This window comes from Chiloscyllium plagiosum, chromosome 1 (genome assembly GCF_004010195.1).
Source record: "Chiloscyllium plagiosum isolate BGI_BamShark_2017 chromosome 1, ASM401019v2, whole genome shotgun sequence".
Taxonomy (NCBI): Eukaryota; Metazoa; Chordata; class Chondrichthyes; order Orectolobiformes; family Hemiscylliidae; genus Chiloscyllium; species Chiloscyllium plagiosum.
Window position 1 is genome coordinate 149,827,666 of NC_057710.1, and position 26,192 is coordinate 149,853,857.

The window sequence follows — 26,192 nt, forward strand, 5'->3', positions numbered from 1 at the left end:
ATAAATAGCTTCTTAATAAGCTCTGCTGCTTTCAACTGCTTCCATGCAGCATCGCAGCTTTACCGCCTCCCCCAGTGTAGGCATATTGTGGCCCAGAATTTCCAGTACAATATTTTCACAATATGCCTCCCTTGTGATTCTAACATCCCTCCATCACTGCTTCATTTCCTATTCCATCAGTCTCTATTAAACCCTGTCCTATATGGTTGACTCTTAATGCTTGCAGAGTGACTGGATATGTGCAAGATCACTTGCTGCATCTGAAGAACAAATTAAAAAGTAATTTTCCAAAGCAGCAATCAAAGCAGAACACAGTACTATTTTTATGCAAATACAACTGCAGCAGTGAGCCTATGCTTCTCTGGAGCTTTTTCCGTTTCTGCCAGAAGTGTGTTAAAAATGGAAAGCTGACAAGAGTGATGGCGTCTGTACTTTTATTAAGTGTAATACTTTCACATTTGTTCCGAGCACAGAAACATCCATATTCTAAAACACCACTTCAACACAGGACTGTTTCCATAAAGTTTTATATTTATTTCTACTCCAAGCATCAGGACTCTTTTACAAATCTATACTTATTAAGGCATAAGTTAATAAGAAACATAAATTTCACGAACAGCAAATGAGTAATTCAAAATACAGCTGATTTGAAAATTGATATTTTAACAACATATCTGGATCATTATGTACAGAGAGAGAGCCACATGCAACTTATTGCACTTGGATTAAATACATATAATTCCTTGGTTGAAAAACAGCTAAAGAAGTACACATTCTTAAATGAATAATGCCAACTTATTACTTTTGTATATCTTAAAAATAAGCTTCTCCATGTGTAATGTCTCAAACCTATTTTGGAGCAATGTGTTAACAATCTTGCATGATGTTTCAGTTAGAAAACTTTAAAGATTGCTGTATGGAGTAAAGAATATTTTCAACAATAATCCAAGTATTTTAGAAAATATCTGCTATTAATTGAAAACTAGCATCTAAACAATGTTAGCACAGTAAATTCTGGCTCTATCAGTCAGTGTCACTTGTAAATACTTACGAATACAAAGTAAAATTTGGCCACATGCATCGTTAGGAACATACCTATTTGGTAAAAATACAAGATTCCTTAGGGTTAATTGCTTTCCATATTATTCCTTTAACTGACACCGTATGAATTCTGCCTGAAGAAAAGGTTGCTACTGGAAAGAATATGAACTTGTTTTTTTTAGCTCTTGCAGCTTTTGCTTTAGTTAAGATCAATTTTCATTAATACTTATCTTCGCTTCAGCATTTGGTTCTATGAGAACTTGCTTGACTGTTGCAATGTCTGTGGAGAGAATCAAATCAGGTTAGAGGAGCTTCACAGCACTTAAATACCAACAAATGGGAGTTGGGGGGGGAATGCGGTTTGGGGTGGGCACTTAAAACATAAAGGCAGCGTGTTTTAGGTTGGATATAATACAAAAATAGAAATAAAACAGTCTGAGATCAGTCCCCAACCAATCTTGTCCACTTCCAGTTTCAACAGAGGCAGAGCAAAGGGTCGGCAGCTAATCACTTCTCGAAGGCAAGTTGTATAATTAGATGTAATAATGAGGCTGCATGCCTCAAGTTATATCTTACTTCTGACACTCCCTCTGATGCTAAGATCAATGTTCTTCACCTCCATTCAGGATTATTAACCTCCCCTAAATTCTTGACTGAAATCCACCAAGATTGGACCCCTCTCATATCCCTAGATTATCATTGAGTTCCCTACCTTCTCTTGAAATGAGGCTTCATCAAGAGTGTTCCGTGCCCAGAAGGAACCTGGAAACTTGGTCCCTCCTCCTCGACCCATAACCCCACCCATTTCTGTAAAAGTCTGGGAGAACCTACCTGCCATTGACTGGCTTACCCTGCAGCCATTTGAAGATTGTTGGACATTTAATTGGGGTGAAATAGATTTTGCACCACCCTTGAAAAAGAAATCCCATCTCAGAGAGCATCCCACCAATCAAATCGCCAACTGCTGTCTTGTCTCAGCAGCACAACTAGAAGGAGTGGTCACTGCTGGTGGAATGTGTGCAATCTCTGATGAAGGTGAGTCATGGAACATGACCAAAGATAGATTTGGGGCTTCATCAGGGCCAAGTAGGAAGGCCTTGTCAGGAGCTTTGAGGGGCCAGGATCGTTGGTGCAGGGGGAGAGGAAGGGGAGAATGTTGGGGAGGGTGGGTAGTGTTCAAAGGCTGCTCAACATGGAGGCAGCTCCCTGACATAGCTATCATGCCTTAAGCGTCCTATTTCCAGTCTCGCCTACTACTGGTAGTACCCCAGTGAAGGCAGGAGGCTATGCATGCTATTAATTGCTCAGCAGATGTCTGAAGCCTTTCTTGGTCTGGGAAGATAACTTGCAGGAGCAGATAGGTAACATATACATCACCGTTGGATGGGAATATGAAATTCTATCTCTCAGCCGTCAAGCAAACTGAGCTTTGCCTACTTTGCTTTATCAAGAGAGTGAATTCCATTCAACTGAATCACTTTTGCCATGCTATCCACACATAATTATGGGAGCTTTGGCATCCACTTGTTTTGAAGTAATACCATGCTTGTTATATCCTTTCCAAGGCAAAGCAAATAAATAGAATACTCAGAAATGTTTTGCTTTATTTGCTTTAACGCAAGAAGATGAAGAAACAGTTTAAGTCAATAGCTTTGTTTTTGATCTATGAGAATAAGACTGAAGTGTACTAATCATCTAATTTTAATTATGGGAGCTTAATTAGAGGTGGAAACATTATATTGTGGGAAATGAAAAAAATACGAAAATGTTACGCATATAAGGGCTATTAAATATGCTGCCTTTTTGTTAAAAATCAGAGATCTCTCATTAGTCCATCCAGGGATATCTTGGTTGATACTCTGGACTATAGACTATTAATCTCTTGCCGGCTTAATTGAAATAAGGTAAGTTTTAGTTTTGAATTTTTTGTGTGGTCCGAGACTTTTTTTTTGAGTCAACTTTTTGGTGCCGTGAAATTTTGGAAATGCAATCCTGTTCAAACTAAATTTTGGTAAAATGTTCTAGAATTTGAGAAAACTGATGAAGATGTGGGGGTGAAGTTGAACAATATTTGGGTATTGAAGGAGATGCGGGGATTCCTGCCCTTGTAAGTACTATTGTAGACCTATAATCAGTGATGCTAGCATAATAAAAATCTCTCTAGGCTATTCTTAAAAAAAAAACTCTCCCTTCTCTGGAAAGAAAAGGTATTATGCTGCTGTGGAATTAAGATGTAGGTATTTCAACCAGCATACATATTTTTGGGGAGTGATTACTTTACTCTTTTAGATTGGTTCACGTGCAAATATAACATTTACTCAGAATATTTAATGGAGGTGATTATGGTAGCCAAAGAAGCAGTCATTTACATTTTATTGGTAATATCTATACAATAGAATTGCTGAAACGGACAGATTGAAATTATAATTCTAATCATAATTTGTTTAGTCACTCAGTAATTGGAGATAAAATTTATGCTGTAAATGACATTTTATTCATTTTTGAGTTTGTCTGATTTTTGTTAATGTAAAAATAGGCATGATAAATCAATTATTGATTAGATTCCCTACAGTGTAGAAATAGGCCATTTGGCCCAACAAGCCCACACTGACCCTCCAGAGAGTAACCCACCCAGACCCATTCCCCTACCCTATATTTACTCCTGACTAATGCACCTAACACTATGGGCAATTTAGCATGGCCAGTTCACCTGATCTACACATCTTTGGACTATGGAAGGAAACCCACGCAGACACAGGGATAATGTACAAACTCCTTAAAAGTCGCCCGAAGCTAGAATCAAACTTGGGTCCCTGGTGCTGTAAGGCAGCAGTGTTAATCACTGAGCCACCTTGCCACCCTAAGCCACAAACATTAGATATCTCTAAAGTAATCGAATTGATATGTTTGAGCTCACAGACATGAGGGTTAAATTAGAATGCCAGCAGTGTAAATGAGACCTACAGCATTTCAGAGTGCTTTAAATTGCTTTTAGTTTTTCTTTGAAGGCAGTGGAAAAGGGAATTGTGGATGTGGTAAAAGATTTATTTCTAATTAACAGTAAAATGTCTCAGCCACTTGTGCAGGTTCCATCTCTCAATTAGAGATTATGGTTATATTAGTCAATTTCTTTTAAACCTTTTGTTTTAGTCCAGATTTACAAATCAGAATTAATTGGCATATTCGATTGGTTTTTATACCTTTATGCATTGTCAGTGATCTGTGTTATTGCCTCATGGTTACTTTGCAGCATGGCTGTAATGATTAATGTTCATCTAGACCATCCCTTAAAACAAATTGAGCAGAATGAGAGAAGAAACGTTAAGGGAGAGTGGAACTTGCTATGTTCCTTATGCAAAGAACAAGCAACAGGTTGAATAACCTTTTGTGGTGTAGCCATTTTGATTTTATGTTATATGAGTATAAAATATCTAATTGTTGGAGTTTTTTTTCAGAAATTCTATTTAAGAATACAGCTCTTAGTGGATAGTATGGAGGCATGAATTCTCTTGGATGTTTGGATTGAATGTATAAATGACAGGGCAAAGAGTCATATTTAAAGAATTGAAAGCTAAAGTTGCAAAAGAAAGGTCACTGTTGGGCATGAACAAACAGATCACCAGCAAAACTGCCAGATGCAGTGGGTACATTAAATTAGATTAGATTACATTACAGTGTGGAAACAGGCCCTTCGGCCCAACAAGTCCACACCGAACCGCAACCCACCCATACCCCTAACCTAACACTACGGGCAATTTAGCTTGGCCAATTCACCTAACCTGCACATCTTTGGACTGTGGGAGGAAACCGGAGGAAACCTACGCAGACAGGGGGAGAACGTGCAAACGCCACACAGTCAGTCGCCTGAGGCAGGAGTTGAACCCAGATCTCTGGCGCTGTGAGGCAGCAGTGCTAACCACTGTGCCACCGTGCCGCCCACATTGCCAATTTTAGGACAGGACAATCAACTTACTTTGAAAAAAATTATAAAATTTATATTTGATGTGCTAGAAATGTTACTAATGACTTTTAATTTATTATTTAAACATTTTATTCTACTATGTATATGACATTTAAGTCTTGGTTCTGTACCCTCTATATAGGTTAGGAAACTAGGGACCTGGGATGAGGCCTCTTGTGAACAGGCAGTAAGCCTAATTTGAAAGAAAATTTGTGAGAATATATGGAAATTTTTAAATAAAGAATGGAAGGATAAAGCCAATAGTAAATAGAAATATACCTTACTGTCCAGTTGGAGGAATAATGCATGCAATAGGGGGATAGAGATGTATACAGCAGATGGAACTCCCAAGAGCTGGGAGATATTAAAAGCTGAGTGTGAATGGGTAGATGGGAAGCAATGAATGTAACATGAGAAACAGTGTAAAGACGTTCAAGCAGCGGAAGATTAAAAAAAAGGGTTAAAGCTACAGTGGCTCAGTGGTTAGCACTTCTGCCTCACAGCACTAGGGTTTTAGGTTCGATTCCAGCCTCGGGCGACTGTCTGTGTGGAGTTTGCACGTTTTCCCAGTGTCTGCGTGGGTTTCCTCTGGGTGCTCCGGTTTTCTCCCACAGTCCAAAGATGTGCAGGTCAGGTGAATTGGCCATGCTAAATTGCCCATAGTGTTTGGTGCATTAGTCAGATCGAAATGGGTCTGGGTGGGTTACTCTTCGGAGGGTTAGTGTGGACTTGTTGGGCCAAAGGGCCTGTTTCCACACTGTAGGTAATCTAATCAAATCAACAGCGCTGTAAAATGAATCTAATTTCTATTCGAGATCCAGAGCCTATGGCTGGTATACCGACACTATTTGAGGAAGGGGATGACCCTGATAGGGGAGAGGAATGGGGATTTTATCCCAGGATACTCTCTAAACCCCAAATAATTCCTAATAGTCCTCAGCACACCCCTGGATTCTAAACCTCCATCTTACTCTGAAGATGAAGGATCTGGTATCGGTCACTGGCTTCATAGCTGACATCATGGGGAGAGCGGACTAAGGGTCATCCCGGGAAACTCAGTAATGTTAATGAACCAAGTCCCTGACCGCAAGGAGAAACCTGCCCAATTTGCTCAATATGTCCGAAGGACAATACAGATGTATGATGCCACTCCTCAGGACTTGTTTGCTCTTTGCTGTATGATCCTATATCCTGAAGAAATTACCAAGTGGCAAGGACAGATGGGCCATGGTGGTGCAGAGCCTGTCCGCAATTAAGAGGACTTGAAGGAGAGATTCTCTAACAATGATGCCAAGCAGACCACTTAATCCAGTCATTAGAATGAGCCTTATAACAACCTGTAAACGATAGTAAAGTACTGGAGTGCAGACCCAAACCTGGGAGGTCGAGAGGTGATTATTGGGAGCAGTTTGTTGCCTGTTATGGAACATTTGCAGGTGATCAAGCCTTTAATCAAGAAGGTGGCTCACCTTTGTTCAACGCTATGCTTTTGCAATGCTTTCCTTCTGGTGTCACTAACATGATCCGGACAGACAATGTGAACTGGTCCAGGAATTCCCAGTTGCAAATTAGGTGAATGGTGGTCTTTTACTGGGATGGCCAGAACGAGCCCAAACCACAATCCAAGTTACAGATAAAAACCAAACATGTCCAGCGACCTCGTGATCCCAATACCCCAAGTGCCAACCCTGACAAGGTTGATTGGGACCAGGATGCCCACTGGAGGCAGATCCTACCTCAGATGACTACCACTGAGTAACCCTTTCCTGAGGGGACCTTGGAATGGGGGACAGACAGACCCCAGTACTACACCTTTGGAACTGGGAATAAGACAGTGAAATCCCCCAGGGACATTTGGCAGAGCCTTATTTTAACTGTGGGAGATATGGCCACTACAGAGTGAAGCATCCTTATTGTGACCATAGAAATACTGCAGGAATTTACAGTATTACAGTATGTGGATGATTTGCTTGTCCAGCATGTCCAGCTGTGAAACCAATACCGCAGTTTTACTGAACATTGTGCCCTCCCTAGGACAGGACAACGTTGTTCAGGATATGCGCTTGCCATCAATTCTGTGATTGTTGAGCAAGCAGCTTTCGAAACTCCACTGTCAGCTTGGAAAGCTGAGTTTGTTTGTCCTCATTCATGCTTGCATATTAGCAAAGGAATATCAACAAACATATATACTGACTCTTGTTATGCTTTTAGTGTGGCCCAAGATTACGGAGCCTTGTGGGAATATTTTTTACTTGCATGGGACAGCCTATTAGTCATGCTGTTTTTGTCCAACCAGTCTGACAGTTATCAAATGTTTGGCTCACACTGGTGCAAATGATACAGTCTCCAAAGGAAATGAGCAAGGAGATGCTGTTGCCAAGCAGGTAGCTTTATACCCCAAACTTCTGGTCCCATTGTGTTCCCAGCAAAGCCTGGTTAGAGACAACATAAGGACAGGTATGCCCGACGTAGGTGAGATATAGAAATTACAGGGGTATACCCCTGTTGAGGAACACAAACTATGGACTCTATATGGTTGCTCCTTTGGCACTCAAACTGGACTGTGATTTAGAACTGAAGGACAAGTTTGTGTTTCATCCTTGCTCCTACCTATTTTAGTTGATTATGGGCATAATTGTACACACTTGGGCAAAGAGCGAATGGTTAATAATTTATTACAAATCTGGTGGCACTCGGATTTCCAGAAAGCAGCTAAGAGAGCTGAAGCATGTTTAATTTGTAAAAAGACTAATGCTGGAAAAGGGACACTCTGCAGTTCTGGAACAACTCCCTTGCCTGGTGGGCCTTTAACTTGTCTACAACTTAGTTTTATCAATTTAGCTCGGGTACAATGTTATAAGTATTGTTTAGTAATAGTAGATGTTTTTAGTAGATGGATCAAAGCTATCCCAATGTTTCTGCAGAATCAGGAAATTTTGTCCTGATTAGGAACTGGGTCTGGCGAAAATTGGAAAGGACTGTTTCAAGTGTTGCTAATCACTCCCAAGGCTGTAAATGTGTAAGGACAACCCCGCTGGATCCATAGGATAGACTGTAAATGAGTCAGTGAAAGAACAGACTAGGACTAAGAAAATGCATTGGATACTAGTGACTGATGACTTTGGGGGGATTTACTTTGGGGGCAGAATGATTTCAGACTGACACCTCTTTGTCCCTGGGACAGCGACTAAGACAATCTATATATCATAATGTCTTTTTGTCTTGGGCTTATCAAAGTGCCCAAATGATAGAAAAAGTAACTGGTTAGGCAAAGTCTTTTCCCTGGGGTCAGGGAGTCAAGAACTAGAGGGCATATTTTAGGATGAGAGGGGAAAATATAAAAGAGACCTGAGGGCAATTTCTTCACACAAAGGGTGGTATGTGCATGGAATGAGCTGCCAGAGGAAGTGGTAGAATTGCAACATTTGTACAATTGCAACATTTAAGAGGCATTTGGATGGGTAAATGGGCTGGCTGCTGGCAGGTGGGACTAGATTGGGTTGGGATATCTGGTCGGCATGGACGGGTTGGGCCGAAGGGTCTGTTTCCATGCTGTACATCCCTATCACTTGACTATGATTGATGTGTATTTGCTCACATGCTGCCCTGTTCACAGAGGGATATACCTTTGTTTCCTGTTTCCTTTAGCCTGCCTGAGGTGGCCTAATGGCTAATATGCTGGAATTCTTCTGGTGATTCTGATAAAATTAAGGAAGTGCAAGAATAGCAGTCAGCAGAGTATGAGATGACCCCACTCAGGGATTGGTACCAACCTGGCTACAACAGATCCCATATACCCTCTTTCCTGGTGGCCCTTAACAATACTATTAATTTTATATTATTAATTATTATATTATATTTTATATATATATATATATAAATATAGTATAATATATTATACTATTAATACACTATTTGTTTTAGTAAAAATGGGAACATCTCCAGTGGATTATATATGGAGTCTAGTCAATGTTCCTCCACTATCCCATGGATTGAACCAAATTTGACTAAATTTGGTTACTTTTTGTTTGATTGGTCTGCCATCCTTAATAAAACATCAGAGTCCCTCTGGAATGCACCTACTTCCAAGCCATGAAGAGATGGATATTCTAGCCTAACTGCCTATAATGACACCTATTTTATTTGGAGACTCAAAGTCTATCCGTGGCTCCCTCAGACTGGTGGGGATCATGTTATATAGGCCATGTAGTTCCTCTCATTCGGGTTTTAGACAAGTTACCTTCACCCCTGAGGACTAAGAGGTACCTTCCTGGTTTCCAATCCTTTATGGGGACGGCTTTACTCCCATTGGATTCCATTTGCGGGGCAGCAAGTTAAGTAGATTAAGGACAATATTGGAAATTGTTGCCGATAATGTTGCCAATGCCCTGACTAACATCAATGCTAAAATGGTCACTATCAAGACAGTGGCCCTTCAGAATCGTTTGACCTTGGACTTTCTAATAGCTAAGGAGGATGGCACTTGTGCCATTGTAGGAAAGGAATGGTGTACCTACATTCCTAACAGATCCTCCAATATCACTGATCTCTCTGGGCACATTACCCAGGAGGTTCAGAAACTCAGAGATATAGATTTTGGTGAATTCGGTGGTATTACAGGATGGTGGCCATTTAAGGGTTTCTTTGAGAATATTGGGGGCATGCTTTTACATTTTGGTACTATGTTACTTACTGTAATCACCTGCATTCTCACATTCAAATGTTTACAGTCACTAATATCTAGTTGCTATCATCATAAACTTTAGGAATGGCCTTTTTTGATCATAAAAATGATCAAAAGGAGGGAATGATAAAGTATTGGGGAATCAATGATTGAAAGCTTCCATTTTAAATCTCCACCTTACAATAATAATTTGTCTTATTAGTTTAAAATGGAAGTCACAGTGACCATGAGAATGACATAAGGAATGTGAGACTCTTGGCATAACTTTGTAATTTTGCTTTCCCAGGCAAAGCAAATAAATAGAATACTGAGAAATGTTTAGCTTTATCTGCTTTGACGCAAGAAGATGAAGAAACAGTTTAAATCAATAGCATTGTTTTTGATCTATGAGAATAAGACTGAAGTGTACTAATCATCTAATTTAAATTATGGGAAATTAATTAGAGGTGGAAACATTACATTGTGGGAAATGAAAATTACGAAATTGTTACGCATATAAGGGCTATAAAATATGCTACCTTTTTGCTAAAAATAAGAGATCTCTCATTAGTCCATCCAGGGATATTTTGATTGATACTCTGGACTATAGACTATTGTTCTCTCGCCAACATAATCAAAATAAAATAAGTTTTAATATTGAATTTTTTTGTGGTCCGAGACTTTCTTTTTGAGCCAACAATACCTCCACAATTTCCTCAGCTATCTCCTTCTGAACTCTGGGCTGTAGTCCATCTGGTCCTGGCGCACCTTCAGAACTTTCAGTTCCCCAGCACTTTCTCCTTAGTGATGGGCACAGCATTCACTTTTCTCCCTGGGCTCTCTTGAAGTTCTGCTACGCTATAAGTGTCTTCCACAGTGAAGACAGCTGCAAAATACCTATTCAATTCCTCCACAGTTCATTGTTCCCCATTACTACTACTCCAACTTAATTTTCCAGCAGTCTAATGCCCACTCTTGCCTCTCTCTTACCTTTTAGATATCTAAAAACAACTCTTGCAATCTTCTTTTACATTACCAGCTTAATTTACCCCCATATTTCATTTCTTTCCCCCACAATGTTATTACTTTTTTTAGTGGTCCTTGACTCGTTTTTAAAGGCTTTCCAATCCTCTGGCTTCCCACTAACCTTCACCATACTGTATGCTTTTTCCTTTGTTTTTGTGCTGTCCTTCACTTGCCAGGTACAAATTAATATGGAACTTACATCGTCACTGGAATGAAAGGAGTAATTGTCTGATTCTATGGAATCAGAATACTTATGAACGCAATATATTTCATAAGACAATCTGAGTTCTAGAAGAAATGTTGAGAAATAATTGTAGGAAGTCCAAGGTTCTGTGGAAGATGCCAAGTTATGTTCATGTAGTTATTAGACCCAAAAGCAGAAAAACACTAAGCCAAAAGTTGAACAAAAATAGTAAGAATGCACCAGTCAGCATTTTGAAATACTTTGTATGCAGTAGGACCAAAATACATAAGGAGGGTGACTGCCATAATTGTGAAAAATGTGACCGCTTTAAAACATTTCTGGACTGAATCTTACAATTTTTTGGCTAAGTTCAAGTTGCATCGAGCTTTTTGGAGGGTTTCTCACCAAAGGGCCCAGTGAAATTTCACACCATATATTACCAAAATTGCCTCATTAACGGCTTCTCTATCTGTCCTGCACATCAGATTCTATCCCCATCTTACCATGTAGTGTGCCGAGAACATGACACTAACTCACCACCAAAAGACCAGCAACTCTTGTGCCACTGTGCAACCAGAGGAGCATCAGCATTCAGAAGCTGCCCTGCTCACTCAGGGATGGAGTCAGAAGATGTTGGAAAAGGTGAACATGATAATTTGATTGTCTAACATGGTCCTGAAAGTCCTGGGTGAGGGGCTGCGGCAAAGGAGGGGACCTCTCTTATCGGACGACCACCAGAGGATGCTGCACCACCAAATCCCTGCAATATGGTCTGAGGTTGTCACCTGGTTCAGATGTCTTAGCGATGCCAAGGAATAGCCAGCATTGCTGAAAGAAGGTCAATGATCTTCTCCACTCTGTCAGAGTAAGTGCCATGGTAGCAATAAAGTTTCAACTTTGATCTCCAGCATCTGCAGACCTCACTTTCTCCCCAAGGAATAGCCAGCATTGCTGAAAGAAGGTCAATGATCTTCTCCACTCTGTCAGAGTAAGTGCCATGGCTCTTCCCTCTGTTACCTCCCACTCACTCACTTTAACTCTGCTACTGCAGCCATCTCCCATCAAGGCTCATGCTCTACCAGTCTCACATGTTCCGTCAGCCGCTTTTAGAGCTCGAACTCTCACACCACAACCTGCCTAGTATCTACGCTGCTTCCTCAGTCCCTTGGAAAACCTCACCACTTTCCCATTATTTGCACCAACACTATGAGTTATGTCAGCCACTTTCACCAGATTTAATTCCTCCCTGTGTCTTATTCCAGGAGAAGACAGCTCACCATAGGGCAGAAAGAGCCTGGGCAGATGGAGGGGTTTCCAGTCCCTTCCAGGCAAAGAACTTTACAGACCACTTCCAACCAACGGCTGTGCTACCTCCTCTCTCTCGTGTCTTGCAGGCACTAACAGAATCTCTGCATTTAAATGGTTAGCTATCCCAGAATCCACCTTTGACCACTGAGGATGTTCATACTGAGATCTCAGATGAAGCATCAATAAGAATGCTTCCTGAACCAGCTTAGATATGGACATCCCAGTGGGAATGTTAGGTTTAGAAAACACAGGGGCACAATCTGGTGAGCACACTGTCATGAAGCATGATGTACATCCCTGACACGTACATTCTTGACAAAGAACAGCTGAACAGCAAGATAAGCTGCCTGGTTGCTAAACTAATTGACACATCAACGCAAGCAAGGCCAAGCAAGGCAGGGTAGGAGATAGATGCTGCGGTGTTCCAGATAGGCTTTAGGTAAGCGAGTGCAAAGAGAGCAAGCAAGCAGCCCTGAGATGCAGCCTGGTTAAATCCATGAGTTGGATGCCTGTCCCTGTGTGCAAAGTGTCACTGCTGCAGCCTTTCAATACTAGTTGCTGGTGTTCCTGTAATGCAAGTCTCTTCACTCAGTGCACTACAATGATGGTAGTAAGGGGTTAGCTTGGGGTTGGGTGAGGGGTGCATGTGGCTGGTCTGCATGGATTGTAACCCAAGGTGCTGATTGATGCTGAGCAACATTGAGGCTTTTGCAGCCAGTGGCGAGTTAAAGCGGCCAGGTGCCTGTTCTGACTTCTATTTCAAGATTTTTCATCATCTAGCTTGTTCAGTGCATTTGGTAAGATAGGAAGTTGAATATTAATGGAATATGTTGTGCTGGTTATGGACGTTTAACAAGCTTTAATCCCCTCTGATTGGAAACTTGATGCTGTCCAGCGAGAAACTTGCCTCACTGCTTGGCAAATGTATAAAAGGTGCAGCCAGGTGCTCCCTATGTCGAGACAGGCCTCATCAGATTTCTTGTCTGATTTTGACACAAGTCTCACCATACCCATGTCTTTCAGACCCATTTAAGATTCTGCCCACTGTTGTTCAAAACGTGTAAATGGTACCAGAGTTCTAAACATAACTGGATTCAGGAAATTGGATAGTGAAACTGTACATCTGAGGAGAGATCAACAAAATAGATAACAAATATTGGTTGGTAAATCTGATATCGACAGATACTGAATTTAAAATTGAGCACTGGAGCAGCATTAATATAATGTTTGACAAATTACAATGGTTAATACAGATCAAATTAAAACTTCAATCAAACTTCAAGGCCCAAGAGAAGCAAGTTTGAAAGTAAAAGATCAGATTGTGATAAGATTAAAATTTAAAGACAGAGAAGTGACTGAATTTTATATTATGCGAAAACAAGAATTTTCACTTCTCAGCAGGAAAGCTTGCAAGGTAGCTAAAGTTGCTGAGAATGAATGTAATGCCGAATTTAGAGAAGGATTTCTGAAACTATTTTCAGGACTGTGTGAATAATCAAGATTGTTAATGCCTCTTACAATGTCAATTTGGAATAGTGCCTGTGTGTGCTAGTGGCTAGCACATCCCAAAGGAAGGCTGGAATAATATTTCATAAGATGATATTCTAATACAGTTTAAGAAAAGCGGAGCAAGGTTGTAGGAAAATTCTGAAAATATTGGAAGATGCAGGCCTAAATGACAGATGTGAATGACAGCTTATGATTAAATTCTTAGGTCACATACTGCAAACTACAGGTATAAAGGTTCACCCTCAGAAAACAGAAAATGAAGGTGATCAGAGAATTCCTGCAATACAAATAGTACAATAGGAAAGTTTAACCATTCCCAGATAACCCGTCTCATGCTGTATGTGTTGATATTCTTCCAGAACAGTGGAATCGTAATTTCTTTACAGTCAGCAGAGTACCTATGGCCTTGGCCTTTGCCAGCTTTGTCACCCACTACCAGAGTCGAGCGCATACTTTCTGTCCTTCATGGTCAAATCAAAGCAACTTTTGTTTGATACAACTACAACTGACAGGCTATAGAGAAACATCTTTTGAAGAGAGACAAAAAGAGAAAAAAAGCATTGAAAAGCAGACGTTAAACAACCTTTTATTCTGTATTTTGGCATTTTATCAATATTATTTATGTGATATATATATTCAAATAAAATTTTAATTACAATATTAGTGTTAAATATAGCATATAAGATTCATAAAAAGATTATTTCACATTCTACTCAACTTCTTATAGGGCCTAAGGCACTGTTTTTGAGGTTCTACAGTAGCCAGCCTGGAGCAATGCATGGCAAAATCCAATCTTATATATCCCACTGGGAGAAAGTGGATAATAAGTGAGATAAGCTATAGTCTCATTTATCAATGTATTTAGGTACTGCAGCTCACTAGACTTTGTGCTAAAAACTTGAAAATAACACAGAGAAATACACTTATCCATTAGTTAACAGAGTCTATGCATGACACTGCACTGATCATTAATGTATAAATCTCACAATAAATTCAAGTTACACTGAACCACTTAAAAAGTTCAACACTTACTTGTTGAGAATTTGGTTCCTTAGTGAAGTCATTCTCTAACTATAAAGTTGCAATATGTTAATATTACCACTGAAGACTGTCTGATGGATGGTCAGTGCAATTCTTCCATCACCATCAAAGTATTTAACATTATTTTAGAAGTTATTGTGATTCTTTACTTGCCAATAACTTTGTGCTCATGGGACACAATGGACCTTTTGGCCCTGATGAGGGTGTCATGAGCATAGGGAATGGTGAACTTGGAATTTTGCATCATCTGCCAGTGTACCAATTTTCGAGTATAATCCTCATTTCCCCTCTGCCCACATTATCCCAGTTCCACACCACCAACTCGGCACCACCCTCCTGACCTGTCCATCACTCCCTCCTCTGACCTATCACCTTCTCCCTCACCTTCGTCCACCTATCGCTTTCCCAGCTACCTCCCCCCAACCCTACTCCCCTCCCATTGCCCTGACCCACAAGCCTCATTCCTGATGAAGAGCTTATGCCCGAAGCTTTGATTCTCTTGCTCCTTAGATGCGGCCTGACCTGCTGTGCTTTCCCAGCACCACACACTCTACTCTGATCTCCAGCATCTTCAGTCCTCACTTTCTCCTGATAACATAAATGAATCCACTGTCTAGAATTAATTCATATTTGGTCTTAAAAATGCACATAATTTAAATACGGCACAAACAATAATTTCTAATTTCTACTGGCATCTGACCAGAAACTTATAACCAATACAACGAGCACTGAAATATGCATAAAATGCCATTTTAAAAAAAAAATTGTTCATGGAATGTAAAACCATTCTTTGGAATTAATATTTTGTTCAGTGAAATCCTTTTCACACAGCCCAATAATCCAGAGAATCCTTTACAATCCATTTGTAAATTTTAATATATTTTATGAAATCTGTAGATGTTATCTTTCCATGATCATTTCACCAAATTTTCTTTTCTCTCCTTTTGAAATGATGACTTCATGGGGGTAATCATCAATATTGGTGCCTGTGTGGTAACCTGCTTGTGTGGGTCACCCTTGTATTACAAAGATGATTGAATTTTCTTTTCACTGAAATCTGTCACCTGAAAAGTGAGTATGTTCCATAAAAGGCAGGTAATCCACACTGTTAGACTGTCATGCAGATAACAACATTCAATACCATTCTTTATGCGTAAACCTAAGGAATTCAAGGCGCATAGAACAATCCTGCTATCACTTGATCATGGTCAAAATAAATCTTGGCTTAACATTTTCCCCCTTAGTGGTACTGCAGCATTTCTAGTGATTCAGTTGTGGTCTTTATCAAGATCTCAGCAAAGATCTGAGCTCAAACTTGATTTGTATTGTCCAAAAAAAATTCTCGGATTCTATGTGGTTCTTTTACTCAAAAAGCTAATGAAAAATCTATCTGCATCAATGTTAGTAGTGCAGGCAATATTCAGCATTGCAACCCTTGGAAAAAGGAATGATCCCCAGCTTACTTTGAGCTGTAGCTGTAAAGAATGAAAACAATAAAAGCAAGAGGCCAAATAATCTGCAACTGATGGTCAATAAAACATAATCAAGAGTGAGTCAGAACATCAGTATCAACTTAGCCAACATTAAACTATCAATATCTATCACATAGCATAATACACCGTACAAAGATAACTGCTGTAAAACTTACAAACACATTTTTGTTGAATACCAGAACACTTGGGTAATAAAGGTTAACATTAGATTATCAGTACCAATTTATCATAACAGAAGATTTATCACATAAAAATATTTATTGTATTCAACATACAAACCTTCACTGTCAATTGCACATGCCCAGATTGTCATCAGCAGCTCAGTAACGAAGGATCATTGGCAAAAATAATCTGCTGAAATAATTATTCCCTCTATGGACACTCATAAGGAGAAACATTTTGTAACTATGATTACAATTTTGTTACCTATGTATTTGGCACAATATACATTCCTGTGTTTGCAGTCTTCACAACAACAACCCTTCACTATTTCTCTTTCTATATATTATGTATGTACTATGTTTCTTGCTGCATCCTTTCATATTTTGTTTCCATTAGTTGTGACCTGCAGCTTTTACAACAAATGTTGGTGTTGAAAACAATGCTTTCTCTCCTGTCTTTACTGGTTTACTCCTGTCTTATATAATACCTTTTCATTTGTTCTTTTAAGAGCCAACAGCAAAACTTCCATTGTTAACAATATAATAGATGCTAACAATCTGTCCCTGCTAGCACTACTTGATCAGCTGGCTACAGAGCTGCCTTTGAGATGAAGTTTAATGCTGAGTTTAAGCTGCTATGAGTTATGTTGAATTAAATCTTTCTCTTCGCATATCCTTTTAACTTAGGATCCTTTGAAGGCATACTGTATATTTTTGGAACTCTGCACTGTTAACATGATCTTGAAGAAACAAGCAGCTTTATGCATTCTGTGCATGATTTATTTTGAGTGCATCTGGCTCAGCCTCCCAAACCTCTTCAATGCTCTCATTAATAAGAAAAGGAAATCATTCAGTTTTAATAATTTTAAGATCTTGATCTAGCCCTTTAGAATGAGTGAACCAAATTCATATATTACTAATAGCTATACCTTTACTTTTCTGCAGGCCATAATACAAATGATTAAAACAAAGCTGGCTGTGAGAAGTAACATAATATGTCTTATCCTTCACCACTGTCAGCAAATATTGACACATGGGTAATTATTGATTTATGGTTAAAACAGTGACAGGCATACAACATAAATAAAATTAAACCAGATAGTTGAAATCCATTGTAAGATATATAGGGATACATATTCATTGGCAGTTTTAGTTAAAATTGTATTAACATGATCAGATCTCGCTAGTTCAACTACCAATGTTGTTCAAGCTATTGCATTATGCATGCGATGAGAGCCCATTCTTGAGAAGTGCCTTTTCATTATTCAAAAGAGGTGCATGAAATGACTGCTGCTGCTTTGCCTTGAAGAAAATCTCTGTCAAACAAATGGCACAGTCAAATAGGCTGCTGCAACTCAACTACTCACCAATTACAAGAATGTCTAGGAATGGAAAAAAAAGGTTCAAGGGTACGATGATGCTCTTGTTTGTATAACTTGGTGCCATAATATAATTGAGGCTAAATTAGCAACATAGAGCAACTTTGACAGTGCTTAAACAAAACCAAAATACAACATGCAAACACAAGCTGAAGAACCCGAACTTCAACATCTCTAAGTGAAAACTGGGGAAAAATTAGACAGATTTTGTAGGGCTATGTGTCAAGTCTTAGTGATATATGACTCCATACTCAGTTGAGTGATTTTTCATTGCTGCCTGTATACCGACTGGAACATATGAAGAAAATTTATTTGCATTTATATAGCATTTTTCATGACCAGTGGATATCTCAAAAATACATTACAGCCAAGGAAGTGTAGTTACTGTTGTAATACAACAGCTATTTTATACACAGCAAGATTCCATATTCAGAAATGTGATATTCTGTCACTGTGAGGTCAATTGAGAGATAAATATTGGCTTGGACACTGAGGATAACTCTACTGTTATTCGTTGAAATAGTCCCATAGGGTCTTTCACATCCATTTGAGACAGGGCATTGGTGCAGCATTTCATCCAAAAGTAGCACATTCAAACACATAGCAGTTCTTCAGAACAAAACTAGAGTGTCAGTTTTCATTTCTGTGCTCAATCCTGAAAGGTGAATTTAAACTCAGTATCTTGTCACTCAGAGGCAAAAGCGCTTTCAATTGTGCATGAATGACATTCAGGTTTTTGGCACCTTACAAATCCAAGTGTGGAAATCTCATCTGCTCTAAGTGAAATAGATGTTGTACTTTGCTCTGGATCACTTAGCCTACATCTGGCCTAACCAGCAGTGCTTAAGGGGCCTGCTAAAAAAGTAATGTAATTCTTTTAAAGGTTAACCTTAATGTGAATCAGGGAGAAGTAGGGAATTTCTGTGATGCCTTCTTCTGCCATGTATAGTGAAGAAGATAATGGAATCAACCAGATCTGTCTTCTAATATTCCATCAATACTCAAATAGTAATTGCATATAATTTCTTCACAAGGTCACATGTTGGAGAAATATATTTTTAAAATGTACATATCTTCACATACACTTTACTCTTTTTGAGGAATAATAGAAAGGTGGTGGAACGGTTCCCAGGCTGATGATTAAATTGGTGGGCCACATTATGAATGCTCCTTTCATGGCCAGCACTCCTGGTGTGGGACTTGAACCTGGAGTTTCTACCCAGAGGAAGCAATACAGCCACTCCAGCACAAGACCTCCAAGCTAAAAGTACATGATTTGCATACAGGAAATGAGCTCAGAGATAGTCATTTAAAAGAATCTTGGTGAAGGGAACCATACAGTGACATACAGATTGGAAGTGAAACATAGAAAAGTATATTTAGATCAGCATTCCAATTGATCTTTCTGAATTGGATTTTGGATTCATGAGCTGAGCTTTGAGATGCTGCCTGAGAAGGTAGTGCAACTGAGTCGCATGTGTCTTTGAAAAACATTATGGAAGTTTGTTTTGATTTTGTGCTGGAGCCTAATACTAAGTTATACAATATCTTGATTCAAGAGCTTTCTTCCCTGCAGTCTGATATTTAATGGCAGACTACTTCAGTGCATAAAAGGAGAATTTCTCACAGATTCTCCCATTATATAGGAAAATAGGAACAACAGTAGACCATGCAAAACAAAAACAAAAGAACTACGCACAGGAACAGGTTTTTCGACCCTCCATGTACCAATCATCATGCCCTAACTAAAGTAAAAAGCAAACTTTCTGCCCCTATTCTGTCTGAATCATTCTATTCCCTCCCTATTCATGGAACCATCCAGATGCCTCTTAAGTGTCGCCTATGTGTCTGCTTCCACCACCTCTTCAGACAGAGCGTTCCAGACTCCTACCATTCTCTGCGTGAAAAAACTTCTCTCACAAATCTCCCTTAAACTTTCCCCCTCTCACCTTGAACCTGTGCCCCCTTGTAATTGAAACATCAAACTTGGGAAAAAGCCGATGACTATCCACCCTATCTATGCCTCTCAGCTGCCATCTTTCCAGTGAAAACAATCCTAGTCTTTTTAACCTTTCCTTGTAGCCAACGCCTTTGAGACCAGGCAACATCCTGATGAAGCTTCTCTGCACTCTCTCCAAAGCTTCCACGTCCTTCTGGTAATGTGGCAACCAAAACCATACACAGTGCTCCAAATGCGGCCTAACAAGGGTTTTATATAGCTGCAACATGGTTTTCCAACTCTATGTCCTGGCTGATGAACGCAAGCATGACAAATGCCTTTTTAAATCACCTTGGCCAAATGTGTTGCCACTTTTAGGCAACTGTGGGCCTGCATGCCTAGACCCGTCTGTATGTTAATCTTCCTAAGGCTTTTCCCATTTACAGTATAATTCATACTTAAATTTGATCCTCCCAAATGCATCATCTTGCATTTGTCAGGATTAAACACCATTTGCCAATTCTCTGCTCAAGTCGCCAACATATTTATATTCTGTTGTATCCTTTTAACAACTCCACCAATCTTTATGTCATCGGCAAACTTACTAATCAGACCACCCACATTTTCCTCCAGATCATTTATATATATTACAAACAATACAAGACCTAAAACTGATCCCTGTGGAACACCTCTAGTTAGCAGTCTCCATCCTAAAACACACCCTTCCACCGCAACCCTCTGCCTTCTATGACCAAGCCAGTTTTTTATCCATCTAGCCAGCCCACCCCGAATCCCAAGTGATTTCAGTTTTTGTACCAATCTGCCATGTGGGACTTTATCAAATGCCCTACTAAAGTCCATGTAAACTACATTCACAGTCCTTTCCTCATCAATTATCTTGGTCACCTCTTCAAAAAATTCAATCAGGTTGGTGAGACATCACCTTCCCCATACAAATCCATGCTGCCTGTCACTAACTAGCCCATTTTCTTCCAAACGTGCATATATCTTGTCCCTCAGTATCCTTTCCAAGAGGTTCCCCATGACAGATGTCAGGCTCATTGGCCTATAAATTCCTGGATTATCCCTGCTTCCTTTCTTAAACAAGGGAACAGCACTGGCTAATCTCCAGTCATTTGGAACCTTGCCTGAGGTCAAAGAGAATGTTAAGATATCTGCAAATACCTCAGCTATTTCTTCCCTTGCCTCTCGCAGTAACGTGGAATAGATCCCACCTGGCCTTGGGGACTTAACTACCTTAATGTAATTCAGGATACCCAAAGCTTCCTCCTTGAATATATTGCCATTCTCTAGAATATTCACACACTCATCCCTGACCTCAACATTAGTCATGTCCTTCTCCTTGGTAAACACTAATACAAAGTACTGATTAAGGATTTCTCCCACTTCCTATGGCTCCACGCATAACTTCCCTCCTTTGTCTTTGAGTGGGCCTACTCTTTCCCTTGCTATCCTCTTTCTTCTAATATATGCATAAAAAGCCTTGGGATTCTCCTCGACTCTGTTTGCGAAAGACATTTCATGGCCCCTTTTAGCTTTACTAATTCTACGTTTAAGTTCCTTCCTAATTTCTCTGTATCCCTCAAGGACTTTGTCAGTTTGTAGCTGCCTAGACCTATCCTATATTTCCTTTTTCCTTATGACTAAGCTTACAATTTCCCTTGTCATCTGGTTCCTGAGTCCTGCCATTCCTATCCCTCAGTTTTTCTTGTTTTATATAAATTCATTCACGGAATGAGGGCGTCATTGGCCAGGCAGCATTTATTGCCCATCCCTAATTGTCCAGAGGGCAGTTAAGAGTCAACCACACTGCTTTAGGTCTGGAGTCACATGTAGACCAGAGTAGGTAAGGATGGTAGTTTCCTTTCCTAAAGGGCATTTGTGAACCAGATTTTTTTCTGACAATTGACAATGACTTCATGGTTATCATTACACTCTTAATGCCAGATTTTAACTGAATTCAAATTCCACTGTCTGCTGTGGTGGAACTTGAACCCGGGTCCCCAGAACATTATCTGGGTCTCTGGGTTAACAGTCCAAAGATAGTACCACTAGGCCAATGCCTCCCCTTGCAGTTTTACAGGGACATGCACGTCCTGTACTTGCATGACAACTGGTCATTAAAAGCCTTCCAAATGCCAGGCATAGATTTGCCCTCAAGAACCTTCCCCCGATCCACATTCCCTGGTTCCTGTGTAATTTGGATGTAATTGGCCCTTGCCCAATTAAGCATCCTCACCCGAAGGCCACTCCTGTTCTTGTCCATGACTGCTCAAAATCTTATGGAGTTATGGTCACTAAGCCCAAAATACTCTCCTACTGAAACATCAATCACCTATCCTGGCTCATTACCTAATATCCTGTCGTGTATGGCCTCCTCTCTGGTTGGATTGTCAACATACAGTCTCAAAAAGCCATCCTGGTCACATCTAACAAATTGCTCTCCATCCAAGCCCCAGGCTCTAAGGGATTCCCAGTCAATAAAAGGAAAGTTGAAGTTAGCCACCACAATTACCCTGCTTTTTTCATACCTTTCCAGTGTCTGACTACACATCTGCTCCTCTGTCTCCCATGGGCTGTTGGGAGGTCTATAGAAAATTTCCAACATTGTGATTTCAACCTTCCTATTCCTGAGCTCCACCCATAATGCCTCACAGCAAGATCTCTCCAATGTGTCCTCCCTCAACACAGCTATGATGTGATCCCTAATCAGCAATGCAGCCCCTCCACCCCTTTTATTTCCCTTTCTGTTCCAGCTGAAACAGCAACATCATGGAATGTCAAGCTGTCAGAACTGTCCCTCCATAATCGCAATAACATTGTAATTCTATGCAATAATCCATGCTCTTAGTTCATCTGTTTTACCTGTTATATACTTCATGCATTGGACTAAATACACTCCAGAACTCCAGTCCATCTGACCCCTGCGGCTTCCCTCTGCCTGCTCTTGCTCTGCACTATGCACATCTCAGTCTCACTTTTGTCCGCAGTCCCTGTACTTATTGGCCTGTTGTTCCAGTTCGCACCCACCCTCTACACTAGTTTAGAGTGTAAACTAGTGCTAGTTTATACCTGAAGAGCAGTAGCAAACCTTTTGCTCAGGATATTGGTGTCCCTCCACTTTAGGTGCAACCTGTCCTTCATGTACAGGTCCCACCTTCCTCAGAAGACACCTCAATGATCCATACATCTAAAGCCCTCCCTCCTACACCAGCTCTGTGGCCACATGTTCAGCTGTACTCTCTCTCTGTTCCAAGCCTCACAAGCCTGTGGCATGGGTAGCGATCCTGAGATTACTATTCTGGTAGTCCTGCTTTTTAGCTCCCTGAATTCAGCCCCTCAAGTTTGTCCATTTAATTAAATCACATCTGAACTGCATAACAGATCTTATTTACTCACCTTTGATCCATACCCTGTGATATCCATATTGAACAAAGATATATTGATAAGTCTTCTTTTAAAAATCATTCATGGGATGTGGGCACTGCTGGTTGGGCCAGCATTTGTTTCCCATCCTTAGATGCCTTTGAGAAGGTTGGTAATGAGCTGTCTCTTCAGTTGTTGTAGTCCATGTGTTATAGGTAGACCCACAATGCCAGGGAGAGAATTCCAGGATTTTGATTCAGTGACACTGAAGGAATGGAGATATATTTCCGAGTCAGGATGATGAGCAGCTTGGAGGGGAACGTTAATGTTGGGGTATTCCCATGTATCTGCTGCCCTTGTCCACCTAGATGGAAGCGGTCGTGTTTTAGAAGGTTCTGTTTCAGGAATGTTGGTGAATTTCCAGTGTATCTTGTAGACAGTACACACTGCTGCTACTGAGCATCATTATATAGAGGGAGTAAATGTTGTGGCTGTGGTGCCATCAAGTGGGATATTGCGTGCAATTCTGGTCTCCTTCCTATTGGAAAGATGTTGTGAAACTTGAAAGGGTTCAGAAAAGATTTACAAGGATATTGCCAGGGTTGGAGGATTTGAGCTATAGGGAGCGGCTGAACAGGTTGGGGCAGTTTTCCCTGGAGTGTCGCCTTCCTCCCAATTGACTATGAATCCATGTCAGAAAGCTGCGTCCAATTTTGTTTATTTTTGTTTTTATTACTTCTTGTCCAAAACCTTGTCAACCAACAATATATATGGACGACAGCTGTCAACACCCTCTTGCCAACATATGAGTCACCAGCATTGAAAAATTCAACCAGATAAAGCAGAGACAGCTTAACCTTCATATATCCATAAATAAAGATAAAATACTGCGATGCTGGAAAGCAGATAAAAATTCTGAAAATATTGGATATGCTCAGCGTACCTGGCAGTACCTGTGGGGAGATTTAAAGAATCAATGTTTTGGGTTAAACATGAATCTTTTTTAGAATGCGTAATACTTGAGTCATATTTGCTTTATAAACCCATGTCGATCATCTTTGATCAACTTATAGTTGGTTGGCTGCATAGTTGATCTGTTCTTGATGATGGATTCCAGTAACTTTTCACTATACAGGAATGTAGTGTCGAGTATTCCCTAACTCTTTTCATAAATAAAGCAGTGGCATATGGACTTTACTAATTTAATGTTGAATTTAGAATGGTTTGAAAAATGATACTTGATACAAAATAGTTTATAGAAATCACATTCATTATATGCACTTTTACTATATCTTTACTATAACACATGTTAAATGACTTTCTATAACCGAAAACATTATTTACATTTTTCTTAAATGGATTCAGCATTATAAAAGATATTATTTGTTTTGAGGTAATACCATCATTAGGTTAGAAAGTAATGTTAATGATATTAATGGACTAATGTACAATGAATTTATCTGCAGACATTAAAGAGTCAATTCTTGGAGGATTAATGCATCTAATAAAACATATCTCTTGGTATGCCAAAGTAGGCAAATCTGTTAACTCATGCTGTACTGATCAGGAAGCCTGCTTGTTCTTAAAGATATTACTGAGAAGTAAAGTTAGAATATTACTTGAAAATAATTTACAAAGCTGACTTTTTTCTGCTTATTGATAGAATGGATGAAATGCTTTACTTATTTTTTCATGCATTGAGGGTGTTTTGGCAAGGCCAATATTTATTGTCCATACTTAATTGGCCTTGAGAAGGTGCTGGTGAGCTATCTTGTTGAACTGTTGTGCCTTCCTTGTCATGAAGGTACATCAAAAGTGCTGTCAGGGAGTTCCTCTCAGTGAATGTGGAGGAATATATTTTCAAATCAGGATGGTATATGAAAGGGACTTTGCAGATGGAAAAATTTCCATGGCCTATTGACCTTGTTCACAACAACAGCGACACTGTTATTGGTTAAAACACAGACGCTAAGATTAAAAGTAAGTATTGATAAAAGGTACTTATAAAGAAGCAAATATCTGTTTCTTATCATTGCCAGCCTGACATGCTTGAAACTTTCTCTCTCCAAGGTGAAGAAAACCTGAAGTCAGAATTTAACAGCTATGATGACCTCTGTAGTCAACTCCCTGACGGCACTTTTGATGTACCTTCATGATAAGGAAGACGCAACAGGTTTGAAAGATAAGATATACATACATTTTGAAAGACAGGGTTTGATTCGGAGCAGTCAGCATAGCTTTGTGCATGGGAGATCATGCCTCACAAATTTGTTAAAGTTCTTTGATGAAGTGACCAGGAAAGTTGATTAGGGCAGGGCAGTAGATGTAGTCTATATGGACTAGGTAAGGCCTAGTTCAGTTAGGCCTTTGATAAGGTTCCATATGGTAGGCTGGTCTGGAAGATTAGATTGTATGGAATTCAGGGGGAGCTGGCAAATTGGATACACAATTGGCTTGATGTGGGAAGCAGAGGGTAATAACAGAAGAATGCTTGTCATACTGGAGGCCTGTGACTAGTAGAGTGCCTCAGAGTCAATGCTGGGCCAATTGCTATCTGTTATGTATATCAATGATTTGGATGAAAATGTACAAGACATGATTAGTAAGTGTGCAGATGTCACTAAAATAGGCAGTATTGTGGACAGTGAGGAAGGTTGTCAGAAATTAAGGCAGGACCTTGATCAGCTGGGGAAGTGGGCTGAGAAATGGCAAATGAAGTTTAATGTAGATAAGTGTGAGGTCTTGCATTTTGGAAAGTCAGATCGAAGTAGGAGTTTCGTGGTGAATGGTAGGGCTTTAAGGAGTGTCGTGGAACAGAGGGACCTTGGACTTCAGGTGCACGGTTCTCTGAAAGTGGAGTCCCAGATAGACAGGGCAGTGAAGAAGGCTTTTAACATACTGGCCTTCATCAGTCAGGGTACTGAGTACTGAATTTGGGAAGTTATGTTGCAGTTGTTCAGGACGTTGGTGATGCCAACTTGCAGTATTGTGTCAGTTTTGGTCATCTTGCTAATCTGAAGGACATTGTGAAACTGAAAAGAGTGCAGATGAAATTTACAAGGAGGTTGCCAGGACTCAACAGTCTGAGTTATAGGGAGAG

General features: G+C 39.9%; 1 protein-coding gene across 1 annotated transcript in view; it reads right to left on the reverse strand.

Annotated features, from left to right (window-relative positions):
• Nucleotides 1-550: 550 nt before the first annotated feature.
• The window catches only part of ttc29 (tetratricopeptide repeat domain 29), a 490,243-nt gene continuing 464,601 nt past the window's right edge, over nt 551-26,192 (reverse strand). Inside the window, exon 11 of the mRNA XM_043699397.1 lies at nt 551-1,321. Coding sequence (XP_043555332.1) covers nt 1,251-1,321 — 71 coding nt within the window. The 3' untranslated portion in view covers nt 551-1,250. The remainder of the gene's footprint in view (nt 1,322-26,192) is intronic.